A 20,355-nucleotide genomic window follows, 5' to 3' on the forward strand; every position below is an offset into this window, starting at 1 on the left:
TCAACTTTTTAACAATTAGAAAAGCCACAAAACGCAGCAGTTTGCGCGCAAGAAGCCGCTTTCTGCAGCATAGCCGCCTCCAGGGACTACGCCGGGGGCTGGGGTCCCTGTGCAAGTTCTTCTGTCCCGGCGCCCCTGCTAGTGCTGCGCCCTCAAAAGAGGCTAAATTAATAAATTTAAATAATTAAATTGAAATGTGTTTGCGTTAATCTCGAACTTTGCTGCAGCAGCCTCTGCACGGGGAGTTGGGTCCCTGCTGTGGCCGACACGGAGTACTGGAGTCGCAGGGCCGCAGCAGCAGCAGCAGCAGCAGCAGCAGCAGCAGCAGCAGCGCCTTCTTCTCCTTTTGCGCCTCTGGCAGCATTTTAATTTGTCACTTCAATTCGCCTTTTAAATTGAACAGAGCCCAGCGGAGCGTTCGGGTTTTGGGCCTGGGCACCCGCACGCAGATGCCTTGCAAACCCTAAACCCTAAACCCTAAACCCTCACCATGCCAGTGCTAGGCCGCAAGCTGCAGCTAGCAGCAGCTCTGCTGCTGCTGCTGCTGCTCCTTGGCCCGGGGCCGCAGTCTCCCACCTCCGTGGAGGCCCAAAGCGGAGTACGGCGACACGTACGGCCCCCCAACCCTAAACCCTAAACCCTAAACCCTAAACCCTAAACCCTAGCTCTCCGTGTGCTGCTGTGTGCTGTTTGCTGCTGCAGCGCACTCGAAGGGCACGCAGCCTCCGCGGCCGCTCCGTGCGGCCTTCTGTCCCCGCAGCAGCAGCAAGGAGTCAGAGCGTGCGGCCGCCAGCAGCAAGGCCGCCGCAGCAGCAGCAGCAGCAGCAGCAGCAGCGGCCCGCCCACCCTCCGCCGCAGCAGCAGGTCCAGCGACAGCCGCAGCAGCCGCACCAGCAGCAGCAGCAGCAGCAGCCACACTGGCAGCAGCAGCACCCGCAGCAGCAGCAGCCACACGGGCAGCAGCAGCACCCGCAGCAGCAGCAGCCACACGGGCAGCAGCAGCACCCGCAGCAGCAGCAGCCACTCGGGCAGCAGCAGCAGCCGCAGCAGCAGCAGCCACACGGGCAGCAGCAGCAGCCGCAGCAGCAAGGGCAGCAGCAGCAGCCACAGGGACACCAGACGCCGGGACTTACTCCAGCTGCTTCTGGCCCTCCATCTGCTGCTGCTGCTGCTGCTGCTGAGAAGCAAATTCAGCCCCCCCCAGCCCCTGCAGCAGCTGCAGCAGGAGCGCCTCAAGCTGCAGCACCTGCAGCAGCGCAGCAGCCCGCAGCAGCAGCTGCTGCTGCTGCTCCCACGCCCTATGGGTTTTCTTCGGGCCCTGCTGCTGCTGCCCCACAGCCGCCGCCGCCCGCCTATCCCTACCAAACCTTTCACCCGCAGCAGCAGCAGCAGCAGCAGCAGAAGCAGCAGCAGCAGCTGCTGCATGAGCAGCAGCCGTACGGGCAGGGCCCTCACTTCGCGGGCCAGGGGCCCCCTGCTGCAGCGTGGGGCCCCCCTGGGGCCCCAATGAGTGGCGCGGCGCAGCCAGCTGCTGCTGCTGCTCCTGCTGCTGCTGCTCCTGCTGCTGCTGCTCCTGCTGCTGCTGCTGGGCCTTCGCTGACCCGCACAGCTGTCACTTCTGCTGTTGGTGCTGCAGTCGGCAGCATGGTGGGAACTGCTCTTACGAATTCGCTGATGGGCCGTCCTGGAAGCCAGGAGAAGCCTGCTGCTGAGCCTGCTGCTGCTGCTGCTGCTGCAGCAGGCAGCAGCAGCAGCAGCAGCGACGGCGCTGCGGCGGCGCCGGCTGCCGCCAGCAGCAGCAGCAGCAGCAGCGGCAGCACCAGCGGCGGCGACGGCAGCAGCAGCAGCAGCAGCAGCGGCGCCGACGAAGCCGCCGCCACCAACAGCAGCAGCAGCAGCAGCAGCAGCAGCAGCAGCAGCAAGGCCATTGTGCGGCTGCTGTTTGCAGGTGTGGGGCCGCAGCAGCTCGAAAGCAGCTTCCAGGGCCCCCAGGCCTTCGGGCAAAAAGTGCACGAGGCAGTCGTGCAGGCTTTGGGGGTGGCAGCAGCAAGAGTGGCTCTGGAGGAGGTCTCCGTCAGCAGCAGCAGCAGCAGCAGCAGCAGCAGCAGCAGCAGCAGCAGCAGCAGCAGCGGCGGCGAGCAGCAGGTGGTCACCGTGCGGCTGGCGCTGCTGCCGGACCCGCAGCAGCCAGCAGCAGAACCTACAGCTAGCCAGCTAGCCACGGAGCTGCAGCAGCAGCTGCTGCTGCAGACTAGCCATTTGGCCAGGCTGCTGTCTGCTGCTTTCCCGCTGCTGCCGCAGGCCACTACTGACACGGGGGCCCCCCTGGGGGCCCCCCTGGGGGCCCCGGGGGCCCCCCTAGAGGGTCAGGGGGCCCCCCTGGAGGGTCAGGGGGCCCCCCTGGAGGGTCAGGGGGCCTTGCTGGAGGGTCAGGGGGGCCCCCAGGGGGGCCCCCCGGGGGGCCCGGGGGGGCCCCCTGAGGGGCCCCCGGCGCTGCGGTCGGGCCGCGCCCCTGCTGCTGCTGCGAGCCCAGCAGCAGCAGCAGCAGCAACAACAGCAGCAGCAACAACAGCAGCAGCAGCAACGGGGGCCCCGCTGAGCTCGGGAGAAGCCACTGCAGCAAGAGAAGTGGGGCTGCACAGCGTGCTGCTGCTGCTGGGGGGAGCCTTTATTTTGTGGGTTTGAGCAGCAGCAGCAGCAGCAGCAGCTGCTGCTGCTCTTTGAACTGCAACAGTTTGAGCAGCAGCTTTTGCTGCTGCTCTTTTAATTATAAAAGTAGTTTATTTGCAAATTCTTCTTTGTCATTTCTTGCCTTCTTTTGCTGCTGTTGCTGCTGCTGCCTCCCCTGCTGCACCACGAGGCAGCTGGCTGCGCCCCACAATGGCCCCACACAAGCAGCAGCAGCAGCAGCGAGCGGGGCCTTTCAAGTCCCAGAACGTTCTTCTGTTTTTGCCTGTCACCCTGAACATACGCACAGGGGAAGGGATGGGTGCATGCAGCTTAGAAAAGTGTATGCATGCATGCATGCATGCATGCATGCATGCATGCATGCACGCATGCATGCATGCATGCACGCATGCATGCATGCGTTTGCATGCATGCATGCATGCGTTTGCATGCATGCATGTGTGAATGCATGCACGCATGTGTGCATGTGCGTGTGAGTGCGTGCATGTGTGGATGCATGCATGCATGCATCATGCATGCATGCATGCATGCATGCATGCATGCGTGGATGCATGCATGCATGCATGCGGCGCAAGTCCTTTGACATTTATTTTTTCTTGGCACCTTCCGCATGCAACTGCATGCAATTGCATGCAACTGCATGCAACTGCATGCAACTGCATGCAATTGCATGCAATTGCATGCATGCAAATGCTTGCATGCGGGTCGAGCGCATGCATGCAGAACTGGCGCTGTTTGGCGTTTTGTCTGTCCCAGTCCCGAAGCCGCATGCATTTGTTCAGAAGTTGCATGCATGCATGCATGCATGCATGCATGCACAAATGCTTGCATGCACAATGCATGCATGCATGCATGCACAAATGCATGCATGCTTGCATGCATGCATGCTTGCATGCATGCATGCATGCATGCGACTTTCGGGCTTTTTGGCTCAGCAGGCCTGGACTTTGGTGACCTCGCTGCAAGTATTGCTTTTGGTGCTATTTGGCGCCAAAGTTGAATTAAAAATACAAAAAAGAATTCTAATTTCAAAAGAAAAAGAAAAACTTTCGTTAGAAATATGAAGACAGCCGTCGGTTAGGCTAGTCTGTGCCCGGCCGAGCGCTAGCTAGCTAGCTAGCTAGCTAGCCAGCTAGCTAGCCAAATGCATAGCCAACTAGAAAGCTAGTTAGCCAGCTAGGTAGCTAGCCACCTAGCTAGCCAGCTAACTAGCCAGCTAGCTACTTAGCCAGCTAGCTAGCCAGCCAGCTACTTAGCCAGCTAGCTAGCCAGCTAGCTACTTAGCCAGCTAGCTAGCCAGCTAGCTAGCCAGCTGGCTAGCCAGCTAGCTACATAGACAGCTAGCTAGCCAGCTAGCTAGCTCCTGCGGCGTGCGCGTGAGGGGCCTTAGCTGCTGCGGAGCAGCAAAGACGCAAGGGGTTCGGACTTGTTAAAATTTTGGTTTTATAATTTTGACTTTATTTCAAACAGCGAAAATGTCTTCAATTTCGTCTTCGGGCTCCGCCTGAGTTTTGACTTTTTTCATTTCTTGAAGACACTTTTGCTGCAAAGCTTCATCGAGGGAGCCGTCAGTCATAATGTCTTGTCTTTGGTAAAACTGGATGTACGCCTCTGCGCGCATGCAGCCCGCGCGAGTCGCCGTTGCGGCGGAATCTTCGGGAAAAAAGGGGGAAATAAAGGGAAATAAAAGGGGAAAGGGAAATAAAGGGAATTAAAAGGAAAAAAGAATTAAAATGGGAGAAAAATGGGAGGAAAATGAGAGAAAAAAGAGAGAAAAAGGGGGGAAAATGGGAAAATTCGCAAAGCGGTGAAACGCACCTGATAGCGCCACAAACTGAGGCAACACCGGAGTCACCCGCAGATCTTCCATTTCGTGCCATTCGTTTGTTGGCTAAAAAATAAACAAACAAATAAATAAATAAATAAATAAATAAATAAATAAATAAATAAATAAATAAATAAATAATAAATTAAATGCAAAGTTGGAAACTTTTGCAAATTGTGGGGGAGTTCAGAACAGAGAGATCGGCTGCAAAGGCAAAATGGCTGAACTGCAAAGGAACTGGAGTGCACTTTTTGCCACTGGCCAGAAAAACAAATAAAAAAGAAATAAAAATAAATTAAAAATAAATAAAAGAAAATGTTTGAATTAATTAAATATTAATTTATTAAGCATTAAACACATGGCGAAACTCCCGAGTCGACAAATGAAAATTTTGCACAAGTTCTCACAAAGCCAACTTCCGAATGTCAAGAGTAGAAAAGTGAAAACTGAGCATTTTGAAGGGCAAAAAGAAATTAAATAAATAAATATATTTATATTATAATTCCAAAAAACTAAAAGTAGCAAATAAATCGAACTAATCAGGAAAAAGAACAACAACTAGCCCACTTCGACTTGTCAGTAACCCCCAAGACAAACAAGCATTTAAAGTCCTCAAACAAAAACATTTGAAGTTCTCAAACAAAAGCATTTAGAGTTTTCAAGCAAAAATTCAAAGTTTTCAGAAGAAGCATTTAAAGTTTTCAAACAAAAGCATTTATACAAACAAAAACATTTGAAGTTCTCAAGCAAAAGCATCTCGTCAAACAAAAGCATTAAAAGCTTTCAAAAAAACTTTTAAAGTTTTCAAAAAAATATTTAAAGTTTCAAACTTACTGCATGCAGCACTTGTGCTTTATAAAACCCGTCGTGGGGCTTTCCCTGGTGGCAAATATTTGCAACCAAATTATAGCGGGTTACAGGATTGTCTTCCAGTGCATCTGGGTGGACATCTGCGGAAAAAGGGAAATAAAAACAATTTAAATTGGAATTAAAACCATTTAAATCCAAAATAAAACCATTTAATTCAAAATTAGAACCATTTAAGTCGAAAATCAATGATCGGTGCTGGAAACCACCAACAAAGGCAAAAGAAATTCAACAAATCCAACATGAAGCAAAACCACAAAACTAAACATTTCAGAAACAAAATACAAAAACATAAACAAATGTATATTTATATTTCCAAAAATGCTTTGGGAAATATTTATTTGAGATGAACTGATGCGCGCAAAATGAATTAAATACGCAAGAAGAAAAGTGGCAAAGAGCAGCAGTAAATCGCGTCAGGCTTTCTGCAGTCACAAAGCTGGCTAGCTAGCTAGATAGCTAGCTAGCTAGCTAGCTAGCTAGATAGATAGATAGCTAGCTTACTACCGGCAAGTTACTTGCCAGTAAGCTAGCCAGCTAGCTGGCTAGCCAGCCATTTGGCTAGCTAGCTAGCTGGAGGGGCTCTGTGTCCCTTACATTCCCTCAGGTCAAGGTTCTTGACGGGAAATGTCACAATTGTTGGATTCTTTTCGACAAAGAAATTATTTTTGGAAAACCTCTTCACCGCGAGAACCAAATAGCGCGGCAGTTTGTAAAGACTGCACTTCTTGCGCTGCAGGGGCGTGGGGCCCTGAAAGTGAATTTGCAACAGCAGCAATCCAATAATAATGCAATTAAAACAATTAAAACACAAACTTGAAGGAAAAGGTGGACTTTTGCAAGAAAATAAACAGGAAATATGCACCTCATTGCAGCTATTCAGCGAGGCCTAATCCATTTATTGTATTTTCAAAAAAAATCAAATCTTTTTGTTTTTTTGATTCTCTTTTGCGCATTTAATGCTCGAAGTTGCAAAAGGTGCTTCTTACACTGTCCGTCTCGCCGTCGAATTTCTGCAACAAGTCGAAAATAGGAACCTGAGAACAACACAAGAAGCCGGAAAAGAATATCGAAAGCATAAATATAAAATAAATAAATAACTTTTTACTGAAAGATAATCAAAGGAGGTTCTGAATATGTGCATAAATATTCTGCATGTTTCTCTGTCTTTTCACACTGCACTCCACGCCCGAATAATAACAGGCTTAATGCAGGATAAAAGAAAAAGAAGAATGAATCCGATTTGCAAACAAATAAAGCACTTAAAAAAGAACTTATCTGCCAGATTGTTCAGGAAGAAATAACAGAATAGAAAAGCGAAAAAGGGAAATTAAGAAGATCTTCCGCATTTGGTGTTAACTTTTTGGCTCGCGTGCACCGCTTTGTGCCGTTGTAGACCCTCAAGCAGTGCATTGTGGACCATAAAAGAGCAGCAATTTAGTTAAATGCAATTTAATTAAACTTTGAAATTAAACTTTGAAATAACTTTTATTGAATTCTGGCTTCGCTTACTGTGGGGATCATGTTGCGGTCAAGAGAGTCCTTGAAAATCGGCGCTGGCGGCAAGTCGAGGGTCAAATACCTAAATAAAGCAGAAGCAGGAAGAAAAATGATGAATTATAATTAAAATTATAATTAAAATTAGGTAATTTGTGGCAAATAAAGAGCGAAAAACAAACAAAAAACATCCAAGCAGCCAAAGGTGAATCGAAAGGGAAGCAAACAACAAACATATGCACATTCATAAAAAGAACTAAAAGGGATAGAAAGGGTAAAACAGATTATATTTAGCTGAAACTAAAAGCAATAAAAGGAGTAAAAGAGACTATATTTCGCTGAGACTTTTGGAGAAACACTCAAAAGACAAATTTACGAAATCTTACAAAAAAGGCGTTTTCTTGCCCTCTTCACTTTGAGCGTCGGTGACAAGAACTTCCCCTTGGAAGCAATCGTGAATAATAGACCCTATAAACAAAAACCTTCATTTAATTTTGCAAATAAATCATTAAATGGGCAAAACGTGACGGTTTTAGTTGCTCGTGATTGCTGCAATTGACCCCTTTATACGTTCCTCGCTGGATACTTTCCTAGAAGGCTTTGCAGAAGTTCACCTCTTTTGATAACACGTGAGAGGTAATTAGTTGGAAAAAGACTAGACAAATGTATATATAAATATATAAATATGTACATATATAGGGAGATATATACATTTGTTTCACGTCGATTCACTCCGTGTACTTGTATCTGCAGTGGCAGTGCAGAACACTGAAGAGGCATTAAAAGTGTGGAAATTTGCAAAGTAATTGCAGTTCGAAGTTGCCAACATAATTAATAGTTTTTATTCTTTATTTTCCGGTTTTTACCCCCAGTTTTTTTGTCCCTTTGGTCTCTATGCAGCACATTCAAGAGCCAGGCAAAGAGAGCCAGCGGGTCCGACTGTTCCCCAATGCGAAACTTCTTCTTGCTTTCCACGCCAACAGCCTGCCAGAAAACAACAAAAAAGAAATATAATGCATTGCATGCATTTAAAAAATGCATTTTATCAAATATCCGCAGGGTGTTTGTGTCAATTGCAATGAATCTGCATGCAATCTGCATGCATTCAGGGAAGAAATGAATCAAAAGGAGCACTCAGCTGCCAAAATCATTGAACAGCAAAACTTGGCACAAATAAATTCGAAAAAAGCCACAAGTTGGGAGCAAATTTCGCATTAAAAAGTGAACTGGTTCTGCAAATTTGCAAACTTGTCAGTGTTGGGTCACCTGCAGAAACTCGTGGGGAGAAACAATTCCCTTGAAGTTTCTTCTGTTAAAAATCTTTCGCATTAACTCCGACAAAGTCTTCAAGACAGAATTGTATTTTTGCTTTTCAGACAAGTCCAGCAAGAGCAAATAGTTGCGAAGAGGAATAATAGTGCAGAGGCTCTGCGGGAAAAGAAACAAATCCGAAACTATTAATTGAATTACTGGCAAATTAAACGAAACTTCTGCGAAATAAAGGAATTAAAAAGCAAAAGCAACACAAACAAAAGCAAATAATCAAAAGAGAAAGGGAAAAAGAAACAAACCCAAATGCAGGAACAGAAAGGCAAAAAAAGCAGCTCTTTTGAAGGTTGCAAAGTGCAGAAATTCATTTTCTTTTAATTTAAAAACAATTAAATATAATTAAAAGGCAGAATTGAATTTATTTTAAAAAATAATTCAAAAATAGAATTGAATTTGTTTCAAAACTGAATCCGCAACAGAAACGCAATCCGCAAAGAGGCGAACAAGAAGTCCAACGAAAGGCTGGAAAGCTCGGGAGAAACAAAACTTGGACAAAAAAGAAATAAATAAATAAAATAAACAAAAAATAAACAAAAAATAAACAAAAAATAAACAAAAAAAGATATATTGCATTTAAATTCTTTTCAACTTTTGTGAAGAAAGCAGAAAAAGAAAGAACAGCAGCAACAAGCTCGCCACAGAACACCCAATGCAGAAGAAAGCAGCCAAAACGAGCAGCCGAGGGCTGCACCAGCTGCTGCCAAACAGCAGCAAGACATTCCCCTGCTGCTGCTGCTGCTGCAGCTGCAGCAAGCGCTGCTGCTGCTGCTGCTGCTTCTGCTGCTGCAGCAAGTGCTGCTGCTGCTGCTGCTGCTGCTGCTTCTGCTGCTGCAGCAAGCGCTGCTGCTGCTGCTGCTGCTGCAGCAAGCGCTGCTGCTGCTGCTGCTGCTGCTGCAGCAAGCGCTGCTGCTGCTGCTGCTGCTGCTGCGGGTTTCCAGCTTTCGCCGCAGCAGCGGCGGAAAGCAGCGGGAAAAGTGCTGTTGCAGCAGCAAAAGAGTCTGCAGAGGATTAAAACAATTAAATTGAATTAAATTAAATTTAATTAAATTAAATTTAATTAAATTTAATCAAAATACTTGAATTATAACTGCAAAGAAGTCCGTTTTGCTCAAGTTGTTCAGCCCCACGCAGCCCGGCAAAAAGTCCGCGCCGTCTAAAGACTTGCCGTAGAAGACCTCCGCAGACAGCCGAGCGACGTCTTGGGGGGTATAAGTGGGGTTTAAGTTGTACTGCAGCAGAGCCGTATACGCTAATTTAGGGTTTAAAACCCTAATTTAGGGTTTAAAACCCTAATTTAGGGTTTGCGCGCCGTTTAGGGTTTGCGCGCCAGTCCAAACCCTAGCGGCTAACAAGCAGCTGCTGCTCCCCGGCGCCCACGCGCTCGAGGCCTTTCTTCGAGCAAAGTCTAGGGTTTAGGGTTTAGGGTTTGCGGGTTCGCCGAGGGTTTAGGGTTTACGGCCGCAGCTAGGGTTTAGGGTTTAGGGCTGGAGCTAGGGTTTCGGGTCTGGGGCTTCAGCTAGGGTTTAGGGTTTGCGGCTTCTCTGCTGCGGGGCCCCCGGGGGCCGTCTGGGGGCCCTGGAAGCGCTAGAGCGTGAGGGCGGCCAAACCCTAATTTAGGGTTTAGGGTTTAGGGTTTACGGACAATGATGTCTTGCAGAGAATAGTCCTGGACTTCGTAATTGTCCGGAAGACAATAAACTTTGCAAGTTGTCAAATTGACATAAACGAAGTGGCGCTGCTCCAGCGCATGCATGAACGCGAAGGTGGACTTCCCCCGGCCTGCGCCCCAAACCCTAAACCCTAAACCCTAAACCCTAAACCCTAAACCCTAAACCCTAAACCCTCCGCAGCTGCCCCAAGGCGAGCTCGTTGGCCTCTGTGCCTCATGCCAATGCAAAAGAGAACTTTAAAATTAATTAATTAATTAATTATTTATTTATTTATTTATTTATTTATTTATTTATTTATTTATTTAAATACCTTGGAAGTATCGGCCACAAACCAAACAGGCGTAGACGTGCTGGTTGGAAAGGCAAATGCTGCAGACTTTTTCAAAGTCGAAGTCCAACATGTGTTTGTTGATGGTGCCTAAATAGGGGCAAGTGCGCCGCACGCGCTTCGCCGTGCTGCTGCTGCTGCTGCTGCTGCTGCTGCTGCTGTTGCTGCTGCTGCTGCTGCTGCTGCTGCTGCTGCTGCTGCTGCTGGGGTTGGCGGTGCTGGGGGCGGGGTCTTCGGGGAGCTCCGCGGGGGGCGCGGAGCTGTCTAGGGGGCTCCGCCGCTTCGAGCCGGCATCAGCTGCTGCTGCTGCTGCTTCTGTTGCTTCTGCTGCAGCAGCAGCAGCAGCAGCAGCAGCAGGCGCTGCTGTTGCTTCTGCCCGCGACATTTTGCTGCCACTCCGCCCTCGCTCTTGCACAGAAAGGCCCCAACTTTGCTGCTGCGGCAACTCAGGCAATTAACAAAGACTGTCCCGCTGCTGCATGCGCATGCAGCGCCCGGGGCCCCCAAAGGGAACCAGAAAGGCGGAAATGAGCAGCAAAAAACTGCAAAAATAAATTTTAAAACAAAAATTAATTTAAAAATCAAAAAATTACTCAAAAATATCTATCCTGCTGCTGCGAAACAGCTGCTGCCCGCTGCACTGGGGCCTCCAGCGAGGGCCCCCGGCTGCAAAGAGGGAGCACACAGCCCCACATTCGACCTATTCAATCAATTAAAAATAATACTTTTTTATTTTCAACTTTTATTTTTATTTTCATTTTAATTAACGGCTTTAAGAGCAGCAGCAGCGCAGCAGCAGCAGCGAAGCTCCCGAGGAGGAGGCAGCAGCGCCTCCAGAGTCCGAACGCCCGTTCACGCGTGAAAACCTGCTGCCACGCCTTCTCGCGCAAAATTATAATTATAAATATATTTTAATTATAATATAAAAGCAAAATGAATTACTTTTTACCACTTTTTAATGACAAATGCAAATAAGGAGCTCGAGAACCAACCATGCACCTCAACAGGTCACCCGACACTGGTCTGTAGATACACCCGAAGGGCTCCAAAGACAACGTTGCTTGTGTTTGATAGAAAGCCACTTCTTTAAAAAGAAACTCCTTCTGATTTTATCTCAACTAAAATAAGCGAACTTTTCTCTTTCGTTTTCTCTTTTCAGCAAGTGGCTAACTGCAGGAAACTGTTGCGGTTCAGGTGTACATACACCTCATCTGAACAAAGTCTGTTCCACTGGTCATATAAAACCTCTTTCTATATTCCTTTTTCTAGTCTAAAAAAAAAGAGTTGACTCTGAAACTGCGGGTGCTGCAGTGCTCTATTTCTTCACTAATTTGGCCAAGCAGCAGCTGAACTTCTCAAGTAAAATAAAATTTGAAACTTCGAAAGAAAAGTCGCGTTTCAAGACGCTCAGGTGTCTGTACACCCCGAGCACAAAAGCGCCAACTTCGCCCGCCTTCTGTAAGACACAGAAGACACACGAAACTAAATAAATACAAAACTGTTACAGAAACGCAGCCAGTACTTAGCAGCAGCAGCAGCAGCAGCAGCAACAGAAGCAGCAGCAGCAGCAAGATCCAGCCGCAGCAGCGCCAAGGCTTGAGCGAGAGGCTGCATGCAAAAGGCGACAACTTTGCAGAATAGGGATTAAAGAAGCAAATAAAAAAAAAACAAATATGCACTTGCAGATTAAGCAAATAAATAAAACAAATAAATATTTCCAAATTAAACAAAGGAATAAAACTAAAACAAATAACTATTTTCAGAATAAAGAAATATATGAAACAAAAAGAAATAAATGCTCCAAAATTAAGCAAGCAAACAAGGCAAAAAAGAAAATAAGCGTTCAAAAATTAAACAAACAAGAATAAAGAAACAAACATTACAAAATTAAGAAAATAAAATAACACAGGCAAATATTCCAAAATTAAATAATAAAATAGAAACAAATGAATATTCCGAGACTAAAACAAAATAAAAGAAATAAATATTTGAAGACCAAACAAATAAATAAATATTTCAAAATTAAATAAATGAAGAAATAAAAATTCCCAAAGTTCAGTTTGCCGAAGCCACAACTTCACAAAAAAAAAAGACTAAAGAAGCAAACAAGAAAAAACAAACAAAACAAAAACAAATAAATACTCCAAAATAAATTAATTAAATTCAATAAATAAACAAATTAAACAAACAAACAAATAAATAAATAAATAAATAAATAAATGAATAAATAAATAACTAAATAAATAAATAAATAAAATTCGCCAAGTTCAGTTTACTAAAGCAACAGCTCACAGCCGTCCGCTCCCTCTGCGCCTTTGCTGCCCCCCCTATCCCGTCGGGCGTTTTGCTGCTGCTGGCGTTTCTGGCAGCAGCAAAACGATTGACGGCTTTAAAAAAAGATATTTAAATAAATAAAATAAAATATTTAAATAAAAATAAAATAAAATGTGCTGCACGGATTACAGCTGCAGCAAAGCTGCTGCTGCAGCCAAGATTTCGTGCAAGAGGCAGCAAAGACAGCAGACGCGGGGGCCCCGGCCTTTCGCCGCGCCGGGGGGGCCCGGGAGCCTCAGGACTTGGTGGCTCGCGCGAATTGGATCATCAGCCAGCGAATTCAATGCCACAATTCGAAATATTAATTTGTTTTTGCAATTAAATCCTAAAAGTAGCGTTAAAATCACGGAAAATGAACCATTTAGAACAAGATCGGCCAGCAGCGACGCAAGCACCACCCAGCCACAGTGTCCAGCATGCGACACGCATGGGGAACAACCGGCGATTACGGAGATGCAGCAAAAGGAACATTAAAAGGCAAAAATAAACTGCAGAAAATAACTTAATTCAAGAAAATAAAAGGAAATCAAAGGGCAAAACGCCTCACAGGAACCGACTTCTCCGCGCAATGCCGAGGTAAGGCCAATCAAACCTGAATGACTGAAGACAGGGGGAACTCCTTACCTTAATTCTTCACTTCAAAAGAGATAAAATTTACTTCTCCACCTCAAGAACATTTAATTTCATTTTATTTCGACGAAAAAGAACTTCTCTGGTGGCTGCAAGCCCAAGTTCCACCCTGTGGGTGTGTGCCGTCCAGCGAGTTGCCGCGCATGCAGCCCCAGAGTATCCTAAATAGGATTTCCTGCGCCGTAAACGAATTAATTTATTGGAATTATTATTTATTATATTTAGATCACCAGATTTATGCAGTTAATCACACCCTCTGCCTCCGCTTTCCACGCTAACTCCCCCCCCGATGAGTCTACGAGAGCCATTTCACCTCCCCACGGCCAAGTCCGCGGGAAGCTGAGGCCACTGGAGCCTCTGCTGCATGCAGAACTCTGCCAGAAGAGCCTCTGCTGCATGCAGAACTCTGCTAGGAGAGCCTGCTGCAGCCACAGGCCTTCTTTTGCGCATGCATGCATGCATTGACTTCAAGCGAAACGAGTCTGTTAGTTCATTGAGTGCGGGGGCGGCTGCAGCCGTTGGCTGAGCTCTCTGCGGAGCGCTGAGGCGCGCTGAAACGGGCGCAGGCCCCTCTTTCCCAGCATTGTGAGTTCCCAGCTGTGGCTAGCTGTGGCTAGCTGTGGCTAGCTGTGGCTAGCTGTGGCTAGCTGGCGTGAGAGTGGAGTTCAAGTACACAAACCAGTGGACCGGACCGGTCCACACAGAGCGGGCAGGACCAAATCGATCTGAGACAGAATAAATGATGAAGCAAACCCAAACACTAATCAGAAACTCAACTCCTAGACCCTAGCAAAGCTAACTGCTGTCACTGTTGCTTTGCTGCAGCTGCTGCAGCAGCGCATGCAGCTGCAGCCGACGACGCTTGGCCTCCGCTCCCCCAAACCCTGCGGCTTGCAGACTTCAGTGGCGAGGGTTTAGGGTTTTGAATTAGGGTTTGGGAGTTGGGACTTAGTCGCATCTTCTCCAAACCGCGGTGATGAACTCCAGTGCAACTCGGGCTTGGAAGCTGTGGTCCACGTAGAGGCCCCTGGGCTGTTTGCAGTTCATTTCTGCGCCTTTTTCTGCGCTTTTTTCCGCTTTTTTGCTCTTTTCTTCTCCACTAAAGTTGCGGCTGATGTTTTTGCATGCACTGGCGAGCCAGCGCCACACGGCGGTGCCGATCAAGGGCCAAAACGACTCTTGAAACAGATTGTGGCCGCCCCGGCCCACCACTGCGTACGTGCAGTTCGGGTTGTACTTGGGCACTGTTGCTGCAGCCCGGCACACTGCCAAGGGCTCCACTATCGGGTCATCCAGCGCATGCAGACACAGCAGCGGCACTGGGACCAGCAGCATGTGCGGCAGGCAGGTGGTCAGGGCGTAGTAGACGCGCGTGCAGGAAAGCGGCGAAGAGGGGGTGAAGCAGATCGACAAGTGCGTCAGCAGGTCGATCTCTCGCAAAGTCGACGTCTGAATCGCAAAACACAAACAAATAAAACCATTTAGCCACAGCTTTCCGAGATTTTCTACAAAAAAGCGCAGCCGGCGCGCACCCGCCTCAGCAGGAGCTGCACAACTTGAATTCTGCACCAAAACCAACCGCCTAGATGGCCCAAATTGAGCTAAAAAAGCAAATTCTGAAATTAAACGGGTTACTCAACTAAATAGAGCAAAAAGGCGATTAGGATCACGAAAATAAGCAGGCACTGACACGCGTTTCCACCCGTGAGCAGATCGCGGGAACAAGTGCACCCTAGTGCGCCGAACACCGCGGAGTCCAACCCCAAAAGCTCACCATCTGCGAAAGAGCTATTAGGCCAGGGTCCAGCCCTTTTGTGAGGTAATTACTGCTGGGTTCCAGCCACTGCTTCACCTTGTACATCTTCAGCATGGTGCTTTTGCACAGCCGGCCGGTCACGCCGCCGGCGCGGTCCAGGGAGCCGATGCAGCTGCACGCAACCCAAACAAAACTTGAATAATTGCGTTTTCGACAATAAAACGGAATTTTAAACTGCAAATAATTAGCAGCGTGCAGCAAACGGCGAGCCACAAAGCCCAAGAAGCACACCCCGGCCAGAAACGCCCACTGACTCCCTCGCCCGACACAGCCCACTGACTCCTCAGAAGGAGCCCCCGAGGAGCTGCTGAGATATTAAAGACAATTTGTGGTTCTTAAATGAAAACAAACCCCAATTTGTCGCAGCTGGGGGCCCCAAGAGGCCGCTGGGGGCCCCCGAGGCAGCTTGGGCACTTCAGGTTACCTGTCCAGGCACATGGCGTTCGAGATGGTGACTGCGCCTTTGAGGAAACGAAGCCACTCCAGACACGGCACATATTCACTGGCAACTGCTGCTGCGAGGTCCCTACAAAAGGGGGAGAGTTCCAGCGGGCTGCTGCTGCTGCTGCTGCTGCTGTTGCTGTTGCTGCGTTTGCTCCTGCCGCTGTACTCGCTGCTCTCGCTGCTAGGCGTGTCCGCGGCAGTGGTCTGTGCGGAGTCCTTGCTGGACCCTTCGCGCTGCTGCTGCTGCTGCTGCTGCTGCAGCTGCTGAAACGCCTGCTGCAGCCCCAAAGAGCCCAGCAGCCGCAGAATTGCACAAGACCCCATAGAGTATCCCATGAGAAATACGGGAGGAATAAATCCATCAGGAATGGATTTGAGGAAAGCCTCTTCTTCCCCCTCCGTTATCATCCTGCAGAAGCCCTCATCGACTTCGTCCATTGTCAAAACAGTGCGATGCTGCTGCTGCTGCTGCTGCTGCTGCTGCTGCCAGTGCTGCTGCTCCTGGTGGGTGTGGGCGTGCCCGTGGCCTTGTTGGCGGCGGCGCGGCTCGGCGCCCGCCTCCGCCGCACCGCGCTGCTGCTGCTGCTGCTGCTGCTGCTGCTGCTGCTGCTGCTGCTGCTGCTGCTGCTGCTGGGGGGGGTCCTTGAAGCCGTTGACGTGGAGATGCAAAATGAAAGAAAGAGCAGCTTGCACATCAGCACTGGTGGTGAGGTCGGTGGGCAAGTTCGAAATCGGGGCTTCTATTCCCCGCAAACAAGACAAGAAAAAGACGCAAAAGCCCTTGGCAGCAGCCAGCAGCACCACGTGCTGCACCTGCATGTCGTACGCCTTCGCGCCGATGCCTGCGCAGCAGCAGCAGCAGCAGCAGCAGCAGCAGCAGCAGCAGCAGGATGCGGGATGGCGCGCGGACGCAGGCAGCAGGCAGAGATGCAGGCTGCGCAGCTGCGCTAGTTCGAGGGTGAATTTAACAAATGAAATATTAAATTGATTATTAAATTGATTAATTATTAAATTGATTATTAAATGATAAATAATTAATTTGGAAAGTTGAAAGAAAACTCACCGCCCACAATAAACAAAATGCCTCTGCAGCCGCAGCGGCCGTGGGGTCTACCGTGGGGGAAGCGGCTGTCCGTGCAGCCGACGTCTTCTTCGGCGCGGGCCCCTGCTGCTGCTGCTGCTGCTGCTGCTGCGGCTTCAGCAGCAGCAGCAGCAGCAGAGGCTGCGGGGTGCTGCTGCTGCGCGGGGCCCCAGCTGTCGCGACAGGCCGCCAAGTCCGTGCGGTGTCTGTAGTAGTGCAGCAGCACTCTGTCGCCATCCACAGATGTCACCCAATATCTTTTATCAAACTTTATAAGTCTGACAAATCCCGTTTCTTCCTGCAGGAACAGCAGCAGCCCCTGCACGAGTCGGTGCTGCAGCAGCAAGCTGCTGGGCGCGAAGCCGCGGCCCAGCGACGGGCACGCCTGCAGCAGCTGCTGCCGGTGCAGCGCCGGCGACTGCAGCCACGAAGCAGCAAGTTGGCAGGACTTGCACTGCTCGGGGGCCCCTTCGGGCCCTTCGGGCCCTTCGGGGGCCCCTTCGGGGGCCCCCGCGGCCACCAGCGCCTCGGAAAGGGCCCCGGGGGCCCTCGACAAGCCAGCAGCAGCAAACCCCGGCCCCGGGGACCCCATGCTGCTGCTGCAGCGTCCGCGGGGGCCAGGGGGCCCCCAAACCAACCCTTCTGGAGCTGCTGCTGCGGCGAAGCTGGCAGCAAGTCCCCCTTAATGGGCTTGTGGAGATCAGCAGCAAAAGAAGGATGTGGAGAAAAGTTCGGAGAAGCCACGGGGGCTTCGCCCCCCCAGCCAGCAAATCGGTCGACGGCGCTGTGGGGCAGCAGAAAGAGGGGAAAGGAGGAGTTGGGCTGCGCAGCAAAGGCGTCGGGGGCCCCCGCGGGGGATATGGCAGCAGCAGAACGGCAGGCCAGGGCCCCCAGCAGCCCCCGCTTGTGGTGCGCGTGCCAGGGCCTCACTAGGCCTGAGAGCCGCAGCAAATAGCCCCAGCTTCTGCTGCTGGGGCCTTCGCATGCGCCGCAGCTAGCAGCAGCACCTTGCTGCTGCTGCTCCTTGTGCAGCAGCGCCAAGTTGAGGGGCCTGGGGGCGAGGGCCCCCGTGCCGATGACTGCGGGCCGGTAGACGCGGCGCCAGCTGCGCGGCAGCGGCAGCAGCAGCAGCAGACACAGCAGCAGCAGACACAGCAGCAGCAGCAGCAGCAGACCCGCCAGCCAGCCCAGCGTGCTCGCGGCCCCACACACGCCGCCCACCCACGGGCTCTTCGCCAAACCTGCCAAGTAAGTGGGGCCCCGCGTGGCCAGCCACTGCAGCAACGCCGGCGGCGCCATCTTCTGCTGCTGCTGCTGCTGCTGCTGCTGCTGCTCGCCTTGCTGCGGGTGCTGCTGCCCAGGCTCCTCTTCAGATCCAGCTAAACACCCGTGGCCTGCTGCCTGCTGCAGGGCCTGCCCATCGCAAGCCCAAAGCGCCTCCAGCAGGTTAAGCTGCTGCTGCTGCACAACTGGGGCGGAGAAGAGTCAGTGAAGAAGCACCCAAGACAAAGAGCTGCCAAAGACCCGGAGGGGGCTTGGGGCCCCGCGCGCAGCCAGCGGAGACCTTTGCAGAAAGAAACAAATAAAACTAAGGTTCAGAAAAGATGAAGGGAAGTGGAAGACGAAGAGAAGCGAAAGCTTTGCAAAATACAAACGAACTTGCACCAGCCGCTCTGTGGTGGTGAGACCGACTCAGAACACGTGGGGGATGCGACTGTGCCGCTTAAGTGCAGCCTTCTTAGGACAGGAGGTAGACACAGACCCGTAGAACAATTCAATAGTACGTAATAAATATAATTTATTTACTTCAGTCGCTAACAAAAATACAAACACACCAATTCACCAAGCACGCAAACCCTCGCGCTGAAGCGCTCCTCTGTCCGCCACGGTCGGGGCCCCCCACCTTTTGCAGTGTCTGTGTCAAAAGAAAGGCCCCAGTTTGTTTTCAATGCATTTTAATTTGTTGAATGCTAGTTAATTTGTAGACAACCGAGGTTTCGTGAGCACGACACTGTGGAACAGCGCCGATGCCTGGAAAAGGACGCGCAACGGCACCAGCACCGCGCGCTGTTTCGTTCCTAAATTTAGTTTCCTCTTTCTCATATCCATGTCAGTTTACGTATAATTTATATCCACCTCAGCCCCACTCATTCAGCTTGTCTTCGGCCCTGCGGGCCCGCCTGTTCTCGGAAATAGCCAGCTCGATCACCTACATGCAGTGCTCTTTCGCTGAGACCGCAGTCACAAACTCTGCACTGATAACAGCAACTTCCTGCAGCCCAAATGTGGGGTTTGATGCTCCATATAGACACTCCACGAGGATGCAGACACCAGCAGATACAAAACGAGTGGAATTTCGAGAAATTAAGCAGTTTTTCGCGAAGATAAGTGGAGCGTTCCCGACCAGCGACACATATTCACCGTTACGGGGCAGCAAAAGAGCTAGATTTCATTGCAGTACTGATAAAGCCGTGGCTGAATGAGTCACGGAGAACTATATAGCACTGTTTCGGTCTCGGGAAAAGCGTAAGAAGAGCTAAGGACCTACTCAAAAACGCTGGCGGGCTATGCCCACTCGATGGCAACCCTGCAGGTACATTGCAAGTCGAGAGGCGGCACTTCAGAAAGAGGCTGCAACGCAGACACACAGAGGGCCTGCCTCTTTCCAGGGCTCCAGTGTTAGCCTAGTGAGCCCTTTTGAACAGTCAACGCCCCCTGCATGCGCATTCCGAAGTATTGAAACCTGCAGTGGCACGCAGAGGATTTGTGACGCTGGTTGTGGGGATAGATCGCAGTAAAGGATTTCTTTTTTGAGAACATGGTGCATTGCGCCATGCCTCGCTTTCTCCGCGGCACTCCGTGTTCATATGTTTGTTGTCGAGCGGTGTTGGCTCCCCACTTCCTGCAGTGTCTGTGAGGCAGAGCCAATGCACAAACATAGATTTATATGCCGATAAGTGATTTCTCCAGCCACCACAATGAGCGGTGGACTCTTAAAAGCTACATTTAAACCGATTCACGTGCAGTTAGATGGTGGCCGACACCCAATACAGGCCACTAACCTCTCTACCTCTCCCGCCTCTCGGAAGGTCTGCTGCCGCTGGACTCCAGGCCAACACCCTCTGCCTAATCCCACGCTGCACTGTTTAACTTCTACGGCGAAAGCCTGAAACTGCGGCTTTCAAACTTCGGGTGTACACCGGGCCCTTGCGCCGACTCCGGGGCACTAACAAGAAAAACAGCCGATTTCGGAGGAACAGAAAATCCCCAAGAGAGGACTTCCACGCAAGACAGAGCCAAATCCGATTGTTCGGCTTCCAGGCTAAAGGTGTTACAGAGGCTGCCCAGAAGAGACCTTTCACGGGAAATATAGCCCAATGAGATTTTGACTTCCAAACTAAAGATGCTAGGGAGAGCGCTCATGTTTATAGATGGGGAAAAACTAGTTCAGCTACTGTATGATTGCCTCTAAATACGTGCAGCTTCTTTTCCGCCTGGCCGGTTGCTAAACCCCATTTCTTTGCATGATAGAACCACGACCGCAAAGAGTTTTACTGGAAAAACTCAGTGTAAAAGGCAACGCTTGATACCGATTACTCTGCCCGTCATGATCCAGAGTAGTTCTGTTCACCCGGGGGCTCAAAGAGAATAGAAGACGGCTGTTACGGGGTGGAACGCGTCACAATCCAGGTTTGTTGTATCGGGGCTCCTTAAGGAGAAGCTGAGCAGTTGGTTTGTTTTTTGCTAACTGGTACGACATACTGAGTGCTTTGCTACTTTGCTGCCGATGCTAGTTGCACTAGGGCAAAATAAGTAGTTGCTCCACATACCAAGACGCGCTTTTCC

At 50.0% G+C, this 20,355-nt stretch overlaps 3 protein-coding genes across 3 annotated transcripts; 1 reads left to right on the forward strand and 2 right to left on the reverse strand.

The window, feature by feature from the left end:
- Window positions 1-490: 490 nt before the first annotated feature.
- ENH_00016900 (hypothetical protein, conserved) lies at window positions 491-2,685 on the forward strand (the record flags this gene model as incomplete). Its single annotated transcript, XM_013579211.1, has 2 exons — window positions 491-598; window positions 703-2,685. 2 exons carry the CDS (start codon window positions 491-493, stop codon window positions 2,683-2,685), a joined length of 2,091 nt encoding a protein of 696 aa, XP_013434665.1.
- A 1,465-nt stretch (window positions 2,686-4,150) lies between these two features.
- On the reverse strand, window positions 4,151-10,589 carry ENH_00016910 (ubiquitin carboxyl-terminal hydrolase, putative; the record flags this gene model as incomplete). Its single annotated transcript, XM_013579212.1, has 12 exons — window positions 4,151-4,299; window positions 4,507-4,579; window positions 5,348-5,463; window positions 5,978-6,131; window positions 6,370-6,417; window positions 6,893-6,962; window positions 7,264-7,345; window positions 7,744-7,861; window positions 8,144-8,305; window positions 9,283-9,435; window positions 9,849-9,985; window positions 10,187-10,589. 12 exons carry the CDS (start codon window positions 10,587-10,589, stop codon window positions 4,151-4,153), a joined length of 1,665 nt encoding a protein of 554 aa, XP_013434666.1.
- A 3,527-nt stretch (window positions 10,590-14,116) lies between these two features.
- Window positions 14,117-17,808, reverse strand: ENH_00016920 (hypothetical protein, conserved; the record flags this gene model as incomplete). Its single annotated transcript, XM_013579213.1, is given in 5 exon segments — window positions 14,117-14,617; window positions 14,943-15,096; window positions 15,409-16,270; window positions 16,492-16,777; window positions 16,783-17,808. Coding segments are annotated over 5 exon segments (2,829 nt in total).
- Between the last annotated feature and the right edge of the window lie 2,547 nt (window positions 17,809-20,355).

The sequence above is a fragment of the Eimeria necatrix genome, genomic scaffold (genome assembly GCF_000499385.1).
Source record: "Eimeria necatrix Houghton genomic scaffold, Enh_scaff154, whole genome shotgun sequence".
Taxonomy (NCBI): domain Eukaryota; phylum Apicomplexa; class Conoidasida; order Eucoccidiorida; family Eimeriidae; genus Eimeria; species Eimeria necatrix.